This window comes from Trachypithecus francoisi, unplaced genomic scaffold (assembly GCF_009764315.1).
Source record: "Trachypithecus francoisi isolate TF-2019V2 unplaced genomic scaffold, Tfra_2.0 Lachesis_group0, whole genome shotgun sequence".
Lineage (NCBI taxonomy): Eukaryota > Metazoa > Chordata > Mammalia > Primates > Cercopithecidae > Trachypithecus > Trachypithecus francoisi.
This window is the reverse complement of record NW_022681453.1, coordinates 185,714,015-185,729,852: the sequence shown is the minus strand read 5'-3', so window position 1 is coordinate 185,729,852 and position 15,838 is coordinate 185,714,015. Positions and strand designations below refer to the sequence as shown.

The following is a 15,838-nucleotide window of genomic DNA, read 5'->3' as shown; positions in this document are numbered from 1 at the left end:
GAACCCAGGAGGCAGAGCAGAGAGCTGAGATTGTGCCACTGCACTCGAACCTGAGCGCAAGAGCAAAACTGTCTCAAAAAAACAGAATAGAGCTGCTGTCAGGAGGACCTGTCCGTCTGGGAAGAGAACAAGCCACTCAGAGGCACAATTTTACCAAAGCAACAGCTATTCTCTCAGTGACTTCTGGGTGCCAGATGTTCTCCTTGTGCAGTGGGGGTGGGGACCCCGTTTGCTAACCCACAGAAACTGACACGAAATAGTTAGGATAACTGACCAGGACCAAAGATAGAGAAGACAGACCACTGGCTTTTTAGGATATGAAGGTAAGAAAGGGCAATGATAGAAAGCGTCCATCACAGTTCAGTACCACAACAAGTGCCGTCATGGAGCGGCCAGGACGTGAGTACGAAAGGAGCAGCCAGATACTTAGTGTTGCTTACAGGAGGTGAGAAAAGAGAGCTGATTTGCCTAAGAAGCAGGAAAGGCTCCCTTGAGGGCGGGTAGCGTATCCCAGGAAGTGGGCCACCTTCCTCTCAGCCCTGGCACAATGGTGCACAGAGACCTAGAAGTGTAAGGGGAAAAACAAATCTGCTTCAGTAGAAAGCCATGCATTTTCTGAGCACACTCTTCCTCCCTATCAGATTCTGATTCCACCGGAGCTATTTCGCAACCCTTTGTGAACCGCAGGCAACTAATCCATGTGCCTACTGGGCAGGAGGCTGCCCAGGAGAGCTTCAACTGACTCCTCCCCTCCCCCTGCCTTAGCTCACAGAAAAACGAGTTTCACTCCTTTACTCCAAATTTGTGTTGCTTTGACTTTTCCTTTGAACCAGTTGTAATATCTACCTGGTTCCATCATACGAGTAAAATAAAATCTTCATGATGAATTCATTTTTATATCTGTATGAGAGTCATCATCTTACCCTTTTTTCCCTAAAAATTATCCTTTAACAGAAGTCTTGCCTCCCTTCTGCTAGATGCCTCTGTAGTGGTCTCAAACTGACTCACCTTCCCTGTTGGGATTTGGGAAGGTGGAGTCATTTGCAAAGAGGCAGAGGCAGACGAAGTTTCAGTCGTGCCCATCGCTACTATTTACAAAGCACTTGCTGCATACCAGCCTCCGGGTGACATGCTCCACACATAGTAACTCCTTTGATCCTAAAAAAAAAAAACCCTGGATAGTAACTATTCATATTTCTATCTTACGAGTAAGGGAACTGAGGCTCAGAAAGGTAAAGTAAAGCAACTTGCTCAAGTCACTCACATAGGAAGTGCTGCGGGAGGGATCTGATCACAGCCTGTCTGACTCCAGTACTCTGAATTCCCAGGCAACCTTACTTTGGCCTTAAATACAGTTTCAGAATCTTGGCAGGACTGGGGTTTCATTCTTCACAGTGCAGAAGACTGAAACATCACGAAGAGGTGCTCAGAGAGTAGGTAGCCTCCACCGTCCAAGAGAACGCTCAGGGAGGGCTCCTCCACTCTCCCCTTGCTTCTTTGCTGCTGCCTGCTCACCTCCAGATCCTGCCATCCATGCATCAAACAGAGATTGCTTTCTCTCTAAATTCATTCTCTTCAAGCTCGAAGTAGCCCAGCATAACCTGGAAATCCCACTCCATCAGGTTTACTAACTGTCCCACTCACCCCAATGACAATTATCAATCTCTTTGCTCAAACCTTCTCTACTAAAACCTCTTCCCCCCTCAGCCTCCTTCTGACTTGGCCTTGCATCCCACTTGGCAGAAAAAATAGAAGCCCTCTCATCCTTGTAATACCGACTGCCTCCAGCTACGCCACTCCCACCTTCTTCCCTCTGACTCCCTCCTGCCGGGGGTCATCCTCCACTACGCTTTGGCTCCACCACCACCATGTTCTGGGTAACTAAATCATTTTCTCCTCTTTTTAGTATATTCACTTTCTCCCTCTATCAACTGGCTTCTCCCTGTTGATTTAAAAAGAACTTATAAAATATACATAACATAAAATTGACCATGTTGGCAATTTTAAATATTCAGCTTAGTACATTCATATTGTTGTGTAACTATCACCACCATCTCCAGAACTTTTTCAGCTTCCCAGAATGAATCACAGTATTCATTAAACAACAGTTCCACATTCCTTTCTCCCCCTAGCCCTTGGCAAACATCATTCTATGTTCTGTCTCTACTCCAGGTGTTTCATATAAAGTGGAATCATGCAGTGTTTGTCCTTCTGTGACTGTCTCCCTTACTGACATTTTTTCCAATTTAAAACATTGTATTAAAATACATATAACATAACATTGACTATCTGAACCATTTTTAAGTGTACAGTTCAGTGATATTAAGTACATTTATATTGTTGTGCAACTATCACCACAAACCATCTCGAAAACTTTTTCAATCTTGCAAAACTGAAACTCTATACTCATTAAACAATAACTCCCCATTCCCCCTCCCACCTCACATTCCCTGGCAACCACCATTCATGTAGTATTTTGTGTGTGTGTGTGTGTGTGTGTGACTGGCTTATTTCACTTGGCATAATGTCTTCAAGGTTCATCCATGTTGTAGCCAATATCAGTATTTCCTTCCTTTTTAAGAATAATATTTCATTATGTGTATAAACCAGCTTTTGCGTATGCATTCCGCATCAATAGACACTTGGGCTGCTTCTGCATTTCAGCTATTGTGAATAACAGTAGTATGAATATGGGGGTATGAATATCGCTTCAAGACCCTTCTTTCAATTTCTGTAAGTATATGCCAATAAATAGAATTATTAGATTACATGGTAATTCCACATTTAAGTTTTTGAGGCACTGCCATACTGTTTTCCACAGTGACTAATCATTTTCCATTCCCATCAACAGTGCTCACAGATTCCAATTTCTGATCATAGAAGCCATCCTAATGGGTGTGAGGTGGTACTGTGTTGTATTCTTGGGTTGCATTTCCCTAACAAAAAAGAGTTGAGTCTCTTTTCATGTGCTTACTAACCATTTGTATATCTTGGAGAAATGTCCATTCAAGTCGTTTGCCCATTTTTAAATTGGGTCCTTTGATTTTTTTTTTATCGTTGTTTGATGAGTGTTCTATATATTCTGCACATTAATCCCTCATCAGATAGACGACTTGCAAATATTTTCTCCTAATATGTGTGCTGTCTTTTTACTCTGTTGAGAGGACCTTTTGATATATAATTATTTTTAGTTTTCACAAAGTCCAACTTGTATATTTTTTTCCTTTGTTACGTATGTATGCCTTTGGTGTCATAATGATGAAATCATTGCCAAATCTGATGTCATAAAGTTTTTGCCCTATGTTGTCATCTAAGAGTTTTATAGTTTTTGGTCTACATTTAGGTTTTAGGTCATAGATCCATTTTGAGTTAGTTTTTATTTTTCGTGTTAGGTAAGGGTCCAGCTTTATTCTTTTGCAGGTGGATTAGCCAGTTTTCCCAGTATCATTTCTTAAAGAGACTGTCCTCCTCATTGAACGATCCTGACACACTCGTCAAAAATCATTTAAGTGTACATACAAGAGTTTATTTCTGGACTTTCTATTCTATTCCAATGGTTTATATGTTTGTCTTTGTACCTCACTGTTTCGATTATTGCAACATATATCTTTCTTGAAATCAAGAAGTGAGAGAAGTCTAGCTTTATTCTTATTTTTCAGGATTATTTGGTTGATTGGGGTCCCTTGAGGTTTCATATAAATTTTAGAATGGCTTTTTCTGTTTCTGCAAAAAAAAAGAAGTATCTTTTGGATTTTCATAGCGATTGCCTTAAATCTGCAGATCATATTCGGTATTATTGACATCTTAACAATACTTTTTTCAATCTGTGAACATGGGATGTCTTCCAGGTTTTTGTGTCTTCTTTAATTTCTTTCAGAAATATTTTGTAGTTTTCATTGTACAAGTCTTTCACCTCCTTGGTTAAGTACTTTATGCTTTTTTATGCTGGTCTATTGTAAATGAAATTTTTTTTTAAATTTCCTTTTTAGATCATTCACTGTTATTGCATATAACAGAAAAAAGGAACATTTTTGTGTGTTGATTTTGGATCCTGCTACTCTATTGAATTGGTTTATTCAGTATTTCATTGTACTGTACTCATCCTTCTTCCTGTGATGAAGAAGAGACAAAGTAGGATGTGTAAGATTTCACCCACTACTCAGAACAACGTGTCATTTAAAACTTCTGAATTGCTTATTTCTTGAATTTTTCATTTAATATTTTCAGACTGCAGCTGACCACAAATAAATGAAACTGCAGAGGGTGAAACCAGGGATAAGGGGCTGACTTCTAATTTCAGTGACTTCCAGCTGCCAAGTTACACAAGAAAGAAACTGAGCTGCACCTTTGGCCCCTCTCCCTTTACTTCTCACATCCAACGCGACATTAAAACGTGTTGACTGCAAATCCCAAATAGCCCTTAAATACATTTTTTTCTCACATTCACCTTCACCCCTACTCTTGTGCAAGCTATCAGCATATCTAAGCCAGACCACTGCAAGACCTTCCTATGTATCTTCATCTACTGCAGCCCCTCTGATCAGATGGAAGCCAGTGATGGTTACTAAATGCAAATCCGATCATGCCATAAAGAAGATGCTTTACCCTGCCGGGTGCAGTGACTCACACCTGTAATCCCGGCACTTTGGGAGGCTGACGCAGATGGATCCCCTGAGGTCAGGAGTTTGAGACCAGCCTGGCCAACATGGTGAAACCTTGTCTCTACTAAAAATACAAAAATTAGTTGGGCATGGTTGCGGGCACCTGTAATCCCAGCTACTCAGGAGGCCGAGGCAGGAGAATCGCTTGAACCCAGGAGGTGGAGGTTGCAGTGAGCCGAGATGGCGCCCCTGCACTCCAGCCTGGGTGACAGGCCAGCTCCCCCACCCTCAACTGAAAAAAGAAGGTGCCTCAGTGCAGCACCATGGCTTGACTCCTTCTTGCTTTTAGCCTTGTCTCTCACCACATAGCCCCACATAGACTCACCTCTTCCTGAGTCCTTCCAGTCCCCCATTTCCTGCCACACAAAACTGTACCCATGCTGTTGCCTCTTCCTGAAAAGCTCTTATCCCACCCTTTTCAACCTCCACACATTCCTTCTACACAGTCAAGTACCATCCACCCGGGGATTCTGATCACCTTGAATAGCTCATATCTCCCCTTTCAGGGCTCTCCTAGTACCTTGACCACTCTCTTCTGTAGTTCTCTTTTGCAACTTTATTTATTTGTAAAACTATTTGATTGCATCGTAAGAACAGAGGCTGAGTCTGTTTTGCTCACAATTGCATCCTCCACTACCAGTGTCTGCAAATATCAATAGTAAGTACAGTTAACGTTTATTGATACATGTGCCAGGTATTGTTCTAAGTGCTTTGCACAGATTTTTCTTATTTATACCTCACAACAACCCTGTAAGGAAATTATTCTCCCTTTTTTAGAGAGAAGTAACTTGATGATCCTTCAGCTGGTGAAAGACAGAGCTGGATTTCAACCCCAAGCAGGCTAACTATAGAGTTTATGTACTGACTGCCACACTCTACTCAATACTGAACATATTTGTTGAATGAATGAATGAATGAAAAGTAAATGAACATCTCTCCTGGATATTTAGGTAGCATCTTATATAGAAGTAGAGATGAGGTTTTAGTGCTCCCTAAAGTGCTCTCCAGCTCTAGGGTTTCTGACTAGGCATGAGAAGGGAAAGGGGCAAAGCTGGTCCTAACCCTCTGTCTGAATTTCCAGACTTGCCAGAGCACAAGCAGCCATGAAGGTCCAGCCTCATCTCTCTCTACAGGGCAACACCAGCGAATTCTTCCACACCTCCACCTCCAACTTAGCCAGGGGTATCTGAATGTCCCCTCATTTCCTATGATCATGCCACTGCACTCCAGCCTGATCACTAATAGGGGAGTGATCATGATGCTACTCTTGGAGTGGTGTAATGTTTCCCTCATTTCCTGTTCTCCTCTGTCTTGCCAATTCCACTTTCTGGAGTGCCTGTCTATTGCTATTTCCCCAAGTCTTGCCCATCTTTCAAAGTCTAGTTCAGCTGTCATTTGCCCTAGAGACTTTATTGCTAGTCAGTCCATTCCTTTCAATCCTATCTCTTCTAGTACTAATAAAAGTAGGCCAGGCACGATGGCTCATGCCTGTAATACTAGTACTTCGGGAGGCCAAGGCGGGTGGTTACCTGAGGTCAGGAGTTCAAGACCAGTTGGACCAACATGGTGAAACCCCATCTCTACTAAAGACTAAAAAATTAGCCAGGTATGGTGGCGCATGCCTGTAATCCCAGCTATTCAGGAGGCTGAGGCAAGAGGATCGCTTGAACCGAGGAAACGGAGGTTACAGTAAACCAAGATCACACCACTGCACTCCAGCTTGGGTGACAGAGCGAAACTCCATCTCAAAAAAAATAATAATAATAACAACCATAATAGTAATAAAAGTAATACCAAAAGCCAAAATATATATTTGAACAACAAACAGGCATTGGAAGTGCCTAGAAGCGACTGGAAGATGTGACAGTGATAGAAAGTGATTCTCTTAAAAAAAAAAAAAAAAGGTATTAGAGGAAAAACAAAAAAACAAGATCGTGACCACTTACAAAGAAGTTAAGTTCCTCAATTTCTCTCCCATTACAAAAATATTCTTACGATGGCCAAACAGAAACAGCTCCAGTCTGCAGCTCCCAGCGTGATCGACAAAGAAGAGGGGTGATTTCTGCTTTTCCAACTGAGGTACCTGGTTCATATCACTGGGACTGGTTGGACAGTGGGTGCAACCCGTGGAGGGTGAGCCACAGCAGGGTGGGGCATCACCTCACCCAGGAAGTGCAAGGGGTCAGGGAATTTCCCTTATCTAGCCAAGGGAAGCCGTGACAGATGGAACCTGAAAAAATGGGACACTCCGGCCCAAATACTGCGCTTTTCCAACTGTCTTAAAAAATGGCACGCAGGAGATTATATCCTGTGTCTGGCTTGGCAAGTCCCATGACCACAGAGCCTTGCTCACTGCTAGCGCAGCAGTCTAAGATGGACCTCCCAGGCAGTAGCCTAGCAGGGGGAGAGGCATCCGCCATTGCTGAGGCTTGAAGAGATAAACAAAGCAGCCAGAGAAGCTCAAACTGGGCGAAACTCAAGGCAGCTCAGCCAGGCCTATTGCCTCTGTAGACTCCACCTCTGGGGGCAGGGCGTAGCTGAACAAAAGGCAGCAGAAACTTCTGCAGACTTAAAAATCCCTGGCTTGGCCGGGCGCGGTGGCTCAAGCCTGTAATCCCAGCACTTTGAGAGGCCGAGACGGGTGGATCACAAGGTCAGGAGATCGAGACTATCCTGGCTAATATGGTGAAACCCCGTCTCTACTAAAAAATACAAAAAACTAGCTGGGCGAGGTGGCGGGCGCCTGTAGTCCCAGCTACTCAGGAGGCTGAGGCAGGAGAATGGCGTGAACCCGGGAGGCGGAGCTTGCAATGAGCTGAGATCCGGCCACTGCACTCCAGCCCCTGCGACAGAGCGAGACTCCGTCTCAAAAAAAAAAAAATCCCTGGCTGACCGCTCTGAGGAGAGCAGTGGTTCTCCCAGCACAGTGTTTGAGCTCGGAGAATGGACAGACTGCCTTTTCAAGTGGTTCCCTGACCCCTGTGTAGCCTAACTGGGAGGCACCTCCCAGTAGGGGCCGACTGACAACTCATACAGGCGGTTGCCCCTCTGGGATGAAGCTTCCAGAGGAAGAATCAGGCAGCAATATTTGCTGTTCTGTAGCCTCTGCTGGTGATACCCAGGCAAACAGGTCTGGAGTGGACCTCCAGCAAACTCCAACAGACCTGCAGCTAAGGGACCTGACTGTTAGAAGGAAAACTAACAAACAGAAAGGAATAGCATCAACATCAACAGAAAGGATATCCACACCAAAACCCCATCTGTAGGTTACCAACATCAAAGACTAAAGGTAGATAAAACCACAAAGATGGGGAGAAACCAGAGCAGAAAAGCTGAAAATTCTAAAAACCAGAGTGCCTCTTCTCCTCCAAAGGTTTGCAGCTCCTCGCCAGCAACAGAACAAAGCTGGACGGAGAATGATTTGACAAGCTGACAGAAATAGGCTTCAGAAGGTCGGTAATAACAAACTTCTCCGAGTTAAACGAGGATGTTCGAACCCATTGCAAGGAAGCTAAATACCTTGAAAAAAGATTAGACAACTGGCTAACTAGAATAAACAGTGTAGAGAAGACCTTAAATGACCTGATGGAGCTGAAAACCATGGCATAAGAACTACGCGATGCATGCACAAGCTTCCGTAGCCAATGCGATCAAGTGGAAGAAAGGGTATCAGTGATTGAAGATCAGATCAATGAAATAAAATGGAAAGAGAAGTTTAGAGAAAAAAAAGAGTAAAAAGAAACAAAGCCTCCAAGAAATATGGGACTATGTGAAAAGACCAAATCTACATTTCACTGGTGTACCTGAAAGTGATGGGCAGAATGGAACCAAGTTGGAAAACACTCTTCAGGATATTATCCAGGAGAACTTTCCTAGCCTAGCAAGGCAGGCTGACATTCAAATTCAGGAAATACAGAGAATACCACAAAGATACTCCTCGAGAAGAGCAACCCCAAGACGCATAATTGTCAGATTCACCAAGGTTGAAATAAACGAAAAAAATATTAAGGGCAGCCAGAGAGAAAGGTAGGGTTACCTACAAAGGGAAGCCCATCAGATTAACAGTGGATCTCTTGGCAGAAACTACAAGCCAGAAGAGAGTGGGGGACAAGATTCAACATTCTTAAAGAAAAGAATTTTCAACCCAGAATTTCATATCCAGTCAAACTAACCTTTATATGTGAAGGAAAAATAAAATCCTTTACAGACAAGCAAATGCCGAGAGATTGATTTTGCCACCACCAGGTCCACCTTACAAGACCTCCTGAAGGAAGCACTAAACATGGAAAGGAACAACCGGTACCAGCCACTGCGAAAACTTGCTACATTGTAAAAACCATCGATGCTAGGAATAATCTGCATTGACTAACGGGCAAAATAACCAGCTAACATCATAATGACAGTATTAAATGCAAACATAACAATATTAATCTTAAATGTAAATGGGCTAAATACCCCAATTAAAAGACACAGACTGGCAAATTGGATAAACAGTCAAGACCTATCAGTGTGCTGTATTCAGGAGACCCAACTCATGTGCAGAGACACACATAGGCTCAAAATAAAGGTATGGAGGAAGATCTACCAAGCAAATGGAAAATGAAAAAAAGCAGGGGTTGCAATCCTAATCTCTGATAAAACAGACTTTAAACCATCAAAGATCAAGAGACAAAGAAGGCCATTACATAATGGTAAAGGGATCAATTCAACAAGAAGAGCTAACTATCCTAAATATATATGCACCCAATACAGGAGCACCCAGATTCATAAAGCAAGTCCTTAGAAACCTACAAAGAGACTTCAACTCCCACACAATAATAATGGGAGACTTCAACACCCCACTGTCAATATTACACAGATCAATGAGACAGAAGGTTAACAAGGATATCCAGGAATTGAACTCAGCTCTGCACCAAGTAGACCTAATAGACATCTACAGAACTCTTCACCCCAAATCAACAGAATATACATTCTTCTCAGCACCACATCACACTTATTCTAAAATTGACCACATAGTTGGAAGTAAAGTACTCCTCAGCAAATGTAAAAGAACAGAAATCATAACAAATTGTCTCTCAGACCACAATGCAATCAAATTAGAACTCAGGATTAAGAAACTCACTCGAAACTGCACAACTACATGGAAACTGAACAACCTGCTCCTGAATGACTACTGGGTAAATAAAACAAAGGCAGAAATAAAGACGTTCTTTGAAACCAATGAGAACAAAGACACAATGTACCAGAATCTCTGGGCCACATTTAAAGCCATGTGTAGAGGGAAATTTATAGCACTAAATGCCCACAAGAGAAAGCAGGAAAGATCTAAAATCAACACCCTAACATCACAATTAAAAGAACTAGAGAAGCAAGAGTAAACAAATTCAAAAGCTAGCAGAAGACAAGAAATAACTGAGATCAGAGCAGAACTGAAGGAGACAAGGACACAAAAAACTCTTCCAAAATCCAATGAATCCAGGAGCTGGGTTTTTTTTTGAAAAGATCAACAAAATTGATAAACCACTAGCAAAACTAATAAAGAAGAAAAGAGAGAAGAATCAAATAGATGCAATAAAAAATGATAAATGGGGATATCACCACCGATCCCACAGAAATACAAACTACCATCAGAGAATACTATAAACACGTCTACACAAATAAACTAGAAAATCTAGAAGAAATGGATAAATTCCTGGACACATACACCCTCCCAAGACTAAACCAGGAAGAAGCTGAATCTCTGAATAGACCAATAACAGGCTCTGAAATTCAGGCAATAATTAATAGCCTACCAACCAAAAAAAGTCCAGGACCAGACAGATTCACAGCCGAATTCTAGCAGAGGTACAAAGAGGAGCTGGTACCAATCCTTCTGAAACAATTCCAATCAATACAAAAAGAGAGAATCCTCCCTAATTCATTTTATGAGGCCAGTATCATCCTGATACCAAAGCCTGGCAGAGACACAACAAAAGAAGAGAATTTTAGACCAATATCCCTGATGAACATCAATGCGAAAATCCTCAATAAAATACTGACAAACTGAATCCAACGGTGCATCAAATGGTATTGCTTAGGTTTTCTACCACAATTAAGTCAGCTTCATCCCTGGGATGCAAGGCTGGTTCAATATACGCAAAGCAATAGACATAATCCATCACATAAACAGAACAATGACAAAAACTACATGATTATCTCAACAGATGCAGAAAAGGCCTTCGACAAAATACAACAGCCCTTCATGCTAAAAACTCTCAATGAACTAGGTATTGATAGAATGTATCTCTAAATAATAAGAGCTATTTATGACAAACCCAAAGCCAATATCATACTGAATGGGCAAAAATTGAAGCATTCCCTTTGAAAACTGGCACAAGACAGGGATGCCCTCTCTTACCACTCCTATTCAATATAGTATTGGAAGTTCTGGCCAGGGCAATCAGGCAAGAGAAAGAAATAAAGGATATTGAATTAGGAAAAGAGGAAGTCAAACTGTCCCTCTTTGCAGATGACATGATTGTATATTTAGAAAACCCCATCATCTCAGCCCAAAATCTCGTTAAGCTGATAAGCAACTTCAGCAAAGTCTCAGGATACAAAATCAATTGCAAACATCACAAGCATTCCTATACACCAATAACAGACAAACAGAGAGCCAAATCATGAGTGGAACATCATACCCCGGGGCCTGTTGTGGGGTAAGGGAAAGGGGGAGGGATAGCATTAGGAGATATACCTAATGCAAATGACGAGTTAATGGGTGCAGCACACCAACATGGCACATGATACCTATGTGACAAACCTGCATGTTGTGCACATGTACCCTAGAACTTAAAAGTATAATTAAAAAAAAAATTCTGAAGGTTGTGGGCTTCAAAAGGAAAGTGGGCTGTGCAGGAAGCAGCTTCTGCCCAGCTGGTGAGTTCCTGAAAGTAAGGAAGTGAAGAGACAGATATAGGGAAATGGAGCCCTGGTAGAGAAGGAAAGAAACACATTCCACTGGACACCGCTGAAAAGGCATTTCTGATCCGCTCCCGGATCCACCCCATGCCCAGGACTCCTAGGGAAGTGTGCAGACTAAACACTGACGTAAAAACACCCAGAGCACATATGTTTCTTCAGAAAAAGGCAAATGGTGGTGGTTGTGAGATGGGCAGGTTGCAGCCCTATTGTGCAATTTTTGATATTTTGATATATGTGTAATACAGTTTTTCCCACTAAGAAAATCTATTAACAGAATCCTGTGGCAAGAGTATTTCTCAAGTTTCCCTTAATATTGAGAAATCAGCACGTGCTACCTGAAAATACTCCAGGAACCTAATTATCCAGGGGAATTTATGATACAGTACATGAATTCTAGTGCCATATTACATGTAATTACATGGTGACACTGTCTTACAGTAGTTGCAGAGCATTTTACAGTTCATAAAGCGCTCTCATGTGTATTGTTTCATTCACTTTTCACAACACTCCCCACTCTCCCCTAGATGTTCTGGGCTCTGCTGTCCCTCCTGCAAGCCTCCAGATACGACCTTGCAGCATCAAGGACAGCTCAACTCTACTTTCCTGGGCACCTGACACCTCCATTAGCCGACCTGATACCAAAGGGTTTTTCTTTAAATAAACACATCACCAGGTTGGGTCATGCAATCACTGTCTTCTTCTCCAGTGAGGAATCAGGAGCTCAGGAAGATCAAGAGACTTAACTGGCAGCCTGGATGTGCTCCCAGTAGATACATTCCACATTAGAGCCCACACTGTGATCCTTCTCTTCCTCCACAGCTGCACAAAAGAAATTTTACCTGAGAGTTCATCAGGCGAATGGTAGTTTTTGTGCCCACATCTTGCTGGAAGTTGGCTGTGGGTGCTCCATTAAACCTCAGCACTGCGTCATGATCATCTGTAAACCACAAAGAAACAGAAAAGAGGTGATGAGCACTGGCAATATGCAGAAAAAGAGAAAGGTAAGGGGAGGGGGCAAGGGAATAATGCTTCCGAATCTACCGCATCCTGATCCACAGGGCAAAATGGCAGGATTTGTGTGGTGCTCAGGTAAAGCTCCTAGGCAGAGATGACCACCTGTCTGCCAGCCACTGTAAGGGCTGAAGGGGTCTATACTGTGGCATTCCTGAAGCCCATTCAAAGACACTCACTTGTGCCTGGGCACAGCAGAAAAGTGAACAAAGCCAGTGTGCTACTTACAGTGAAATAGCTACTCCAGTTATCAAAGCAACAAACCAAATATTCTCTTGGTATCACCAGTAGATTATATTTCTATATCTGTCAGAAAAATGAAAACACTACCATAGGTTCAGTGTATCCCACAAGTGCAAAGGACCCCATTGCACTCTGAAAAGCATGCAGTGCTCAGCAAATGGATGGGATTTAACTATGGCATCCAAGACAACCCCCAGGTGTTCCATTTAGGAACCTGAGGCCCAGGGAAGAGTCACAGACCTGGTGTGGCAGAAATGGAAGAGGATGTCACAGGTCTAAACTAACTTCCTTCCTTCCTTCCTTCCTTTTCTTCCTTTCTTCTTTTCTTCCCTTCCTTTCTTTTTCTTTCCTTTTCCTTTCTTTCTTTCCTCTTTCTTTCCCTTCCTTCCTTCCTTTTCTCCCTTTCTTCCTTTCCTTCCTTTCTTCCTTTCTTTTTCTTTCCTTTTCCTTTCTTTCCTCTTTCTTTCTCTTTTTCTTTCTTTCTTCCTTTCTTTCTTTCATTCATTCTTTCTTTTTCTCTTTCTTTCTTTCTTTCCTCTCTTTCTCTCTTTCTTTGCCATTGTCAGAAACAATGTACTGAATCCAGTCAGAATCAAACAGACCATCTTGAAAAACCTAAGCTTCCTGGGTAGCTCCTTGTCTTTGCAACTGTTTAAGCAGTGTTTGGAAGACTAGGAAAAGTTTTTCTACCCAACGTCGACCAATCTGGTGGAGGAGGGAAGACTTTAAGGAGCCATCCCAACCCTGTGATCCTATGAGAGCTTCTTCCAATCTTACTTGGTCAAGCAAGTTTGGGGCTCACCAGTGAAATCTGCACTGCAGCTGGAGGTCAGCTGCATCCTCTATTGTTCTATTCAGGTTTGTTTTGGGTCATCCTTCATCCACACAGGATCTGGGGAAGTGAGGGCATTTGACTGAATACAAGATGATTTAGAAAGAGGATATCCACAGAATTAAGGATGAAAGCCTCTCTCTCTCAGTTCCAATGTATGTACTAAACCTTAGGAACACAGAAACCTCATTCATGAAGACACAACCCTATCCTCAATCCTAGGGCAAAATTTCATCAAAATGAAATTTGAAAATTACCTGAGAAGGGCACAGTCCCAACTGTTATCATCTCACAGGGCAGGTACACTGAAGTGCACACAGGGCAGGAGGTATATCTTTACACAACTCAGAATTATAACGTATTGTGTCATAATCAGTCACTGGTTCGAAAGAAATTAGTAGTAATTGCATGAGAAACATAGATCCATCAGAAACTTTAGTCAACTTTCCCATTTCACAGATGAATAAATTATTGGTGAGAATCCCAGTAGAAAAGAGATGAGAAGCTCCAACAGAGTCATTGAGAGATTCATAAAAGTACTACTTACCAAGTTGGGGTAGAGTTTAAAGAAATCAACATGGAATAGGCTAAAGCCCCAGGGTTGATGACTGCATGGAGTCATTACTACCCCAGGTCTACTGTGGCCTGATGAGCACAGACCCTGAGCTGAGGAGGGACACCTATTGGGAGCTGTTGCCTTTAGGAGAGGAACACAGCTATTGCCAACCTCCAACCAGCAAGAAGGGGTCTGGGGGAGTCAATATCCCAACCTGGCTCTGCTCTTTCCCTTGGATCTCACAGACCTGAAGGGAAAAGGGAGAGAGCAGGACCAAGACGGGAGGGCCTCCTGGCAGGATCTGACACCTTCAGTCAAGAAAAAGATTCAGCTTGAGTTTACTCTGCAAGGCGAAACATGGCCAAATAGGTGCCCTGACCTTAGTCTTCTTCTCAGCTTAATGTCAGTGCTTCTCCTGGCCAGTCCCAAAGAAAATCCAGAGAGTGAACAATGCCAATTAACACAGTTCAAAATTTTAATTTCTGTGCTGGGCGCGGTAGCTCATGCCTGTAATCCCAGCACTTTGGGAGGCCGAGGCAGGTGGATCACCTGAAGCCAAGAGTTCAAGACCAGCCTGACCAACATGGTGAAACCCCGTCTCTACTAAAAATACAAAAATTAGCTGGGCATGGTGGTGTGTGTCTGTAATCCCAGATTCTCAGGAGGCTGAGGCAGGAGAATCGCTTGAACCCAGGAGGTGGAGCTTGCAGTGAGCCGAGATTGTGCCACTGCACTCCAGCCTGGATGACAGAATGAGACTTATTCTCAAAAAAAAAAAAAAAAATTTCAATTTCTCAGGGACAGAGCCAGATGGAAAAGGGTGAGAGTGGGATTTGGAGGTGCAACTGGAGAACATCCAGCACAGAAGGCTTAGGTTAGAGTGGATGCTTGATGTTGACCATAAGAAAGGAGAATTGTTTTGCTCACTCAACAAATACTGATTGAGCACCTACTCTATGCCAGGAACAGTTTTAGACACGGGAGACGACGGCTGTGAGCAACAAAGACAAGGTCCATGCCATCAGAGATATTACACTCTACTGCACGGAGATAGACAATAAAGACACACAACAACCTACATATAAGATAATTTCAGATTGTGACGAATACTGTGACACCAACAAGCTAAGCTGTGTGCCAGAGACACTGAGGGAATTTCCTTCATAGAGTGATGATTCAGGGAGTGCCTTGGAGGTGAGACCTAAAGGATGGCCAGGCTTGGGAAGGGTTCAGAGAAGTCCACTAGCCAGAGGATGCAGCAAGTGTCAGGACCACAGTGAGGGGAGGAACTTGACTGTACACAAGGAGTTAAGGGAAAAAAAAATCAAAGATGCAGTTACAGAGGTTGGCAGGAACCAGATCGTACAGGGACATGGGGTCCAGGTATGAAGTTTGGACGTGATTCTAAGAAAAAAGCCAATCAGGCGGGGCGTGGTAGCTCACACCTGTAATCCCGGCACTTTGGGAGGCCGAGGCGGGTGGATCACCTGAGATCAGGAGTTCAAGACCAGGGTTTGCTGACCCCTGATACAACTGATCATGTTCTCCAAACTACTCAGTTCACAGGTGTCT

At 42.9% G+C, this 15,838-nt stretch overlaps 1 protein-coding gene across 9 annotated transcripts in view; it reads right to left on the bottom strand.

The window, feature by feature from the left end:
* ST6GAL1 (ST6 beta-galactoside alpha-2,6-sialyltransferase 1) overlaps positions 1 to 15,838 on the bottom strand; it is a 149,520-nt gene that overhangs the window by 13,946 nt on the left and 119,736 nt on the right. For all 9 annotated transcript variants that reach the window (XM_033213013.1, XM_033213011.1, XM_033213010.1 and 6 more), the window contains one exon: positions 12,464 to 12,561. In XM_033213013.1, coding sequence (XP_033068904.1) covers positions 12,464 to 12,561 — 98 coding nt within the window. The remainder of the gene's footprint in view (positions 1 to 12,463; positions 12,562 to 15,838) is intronic.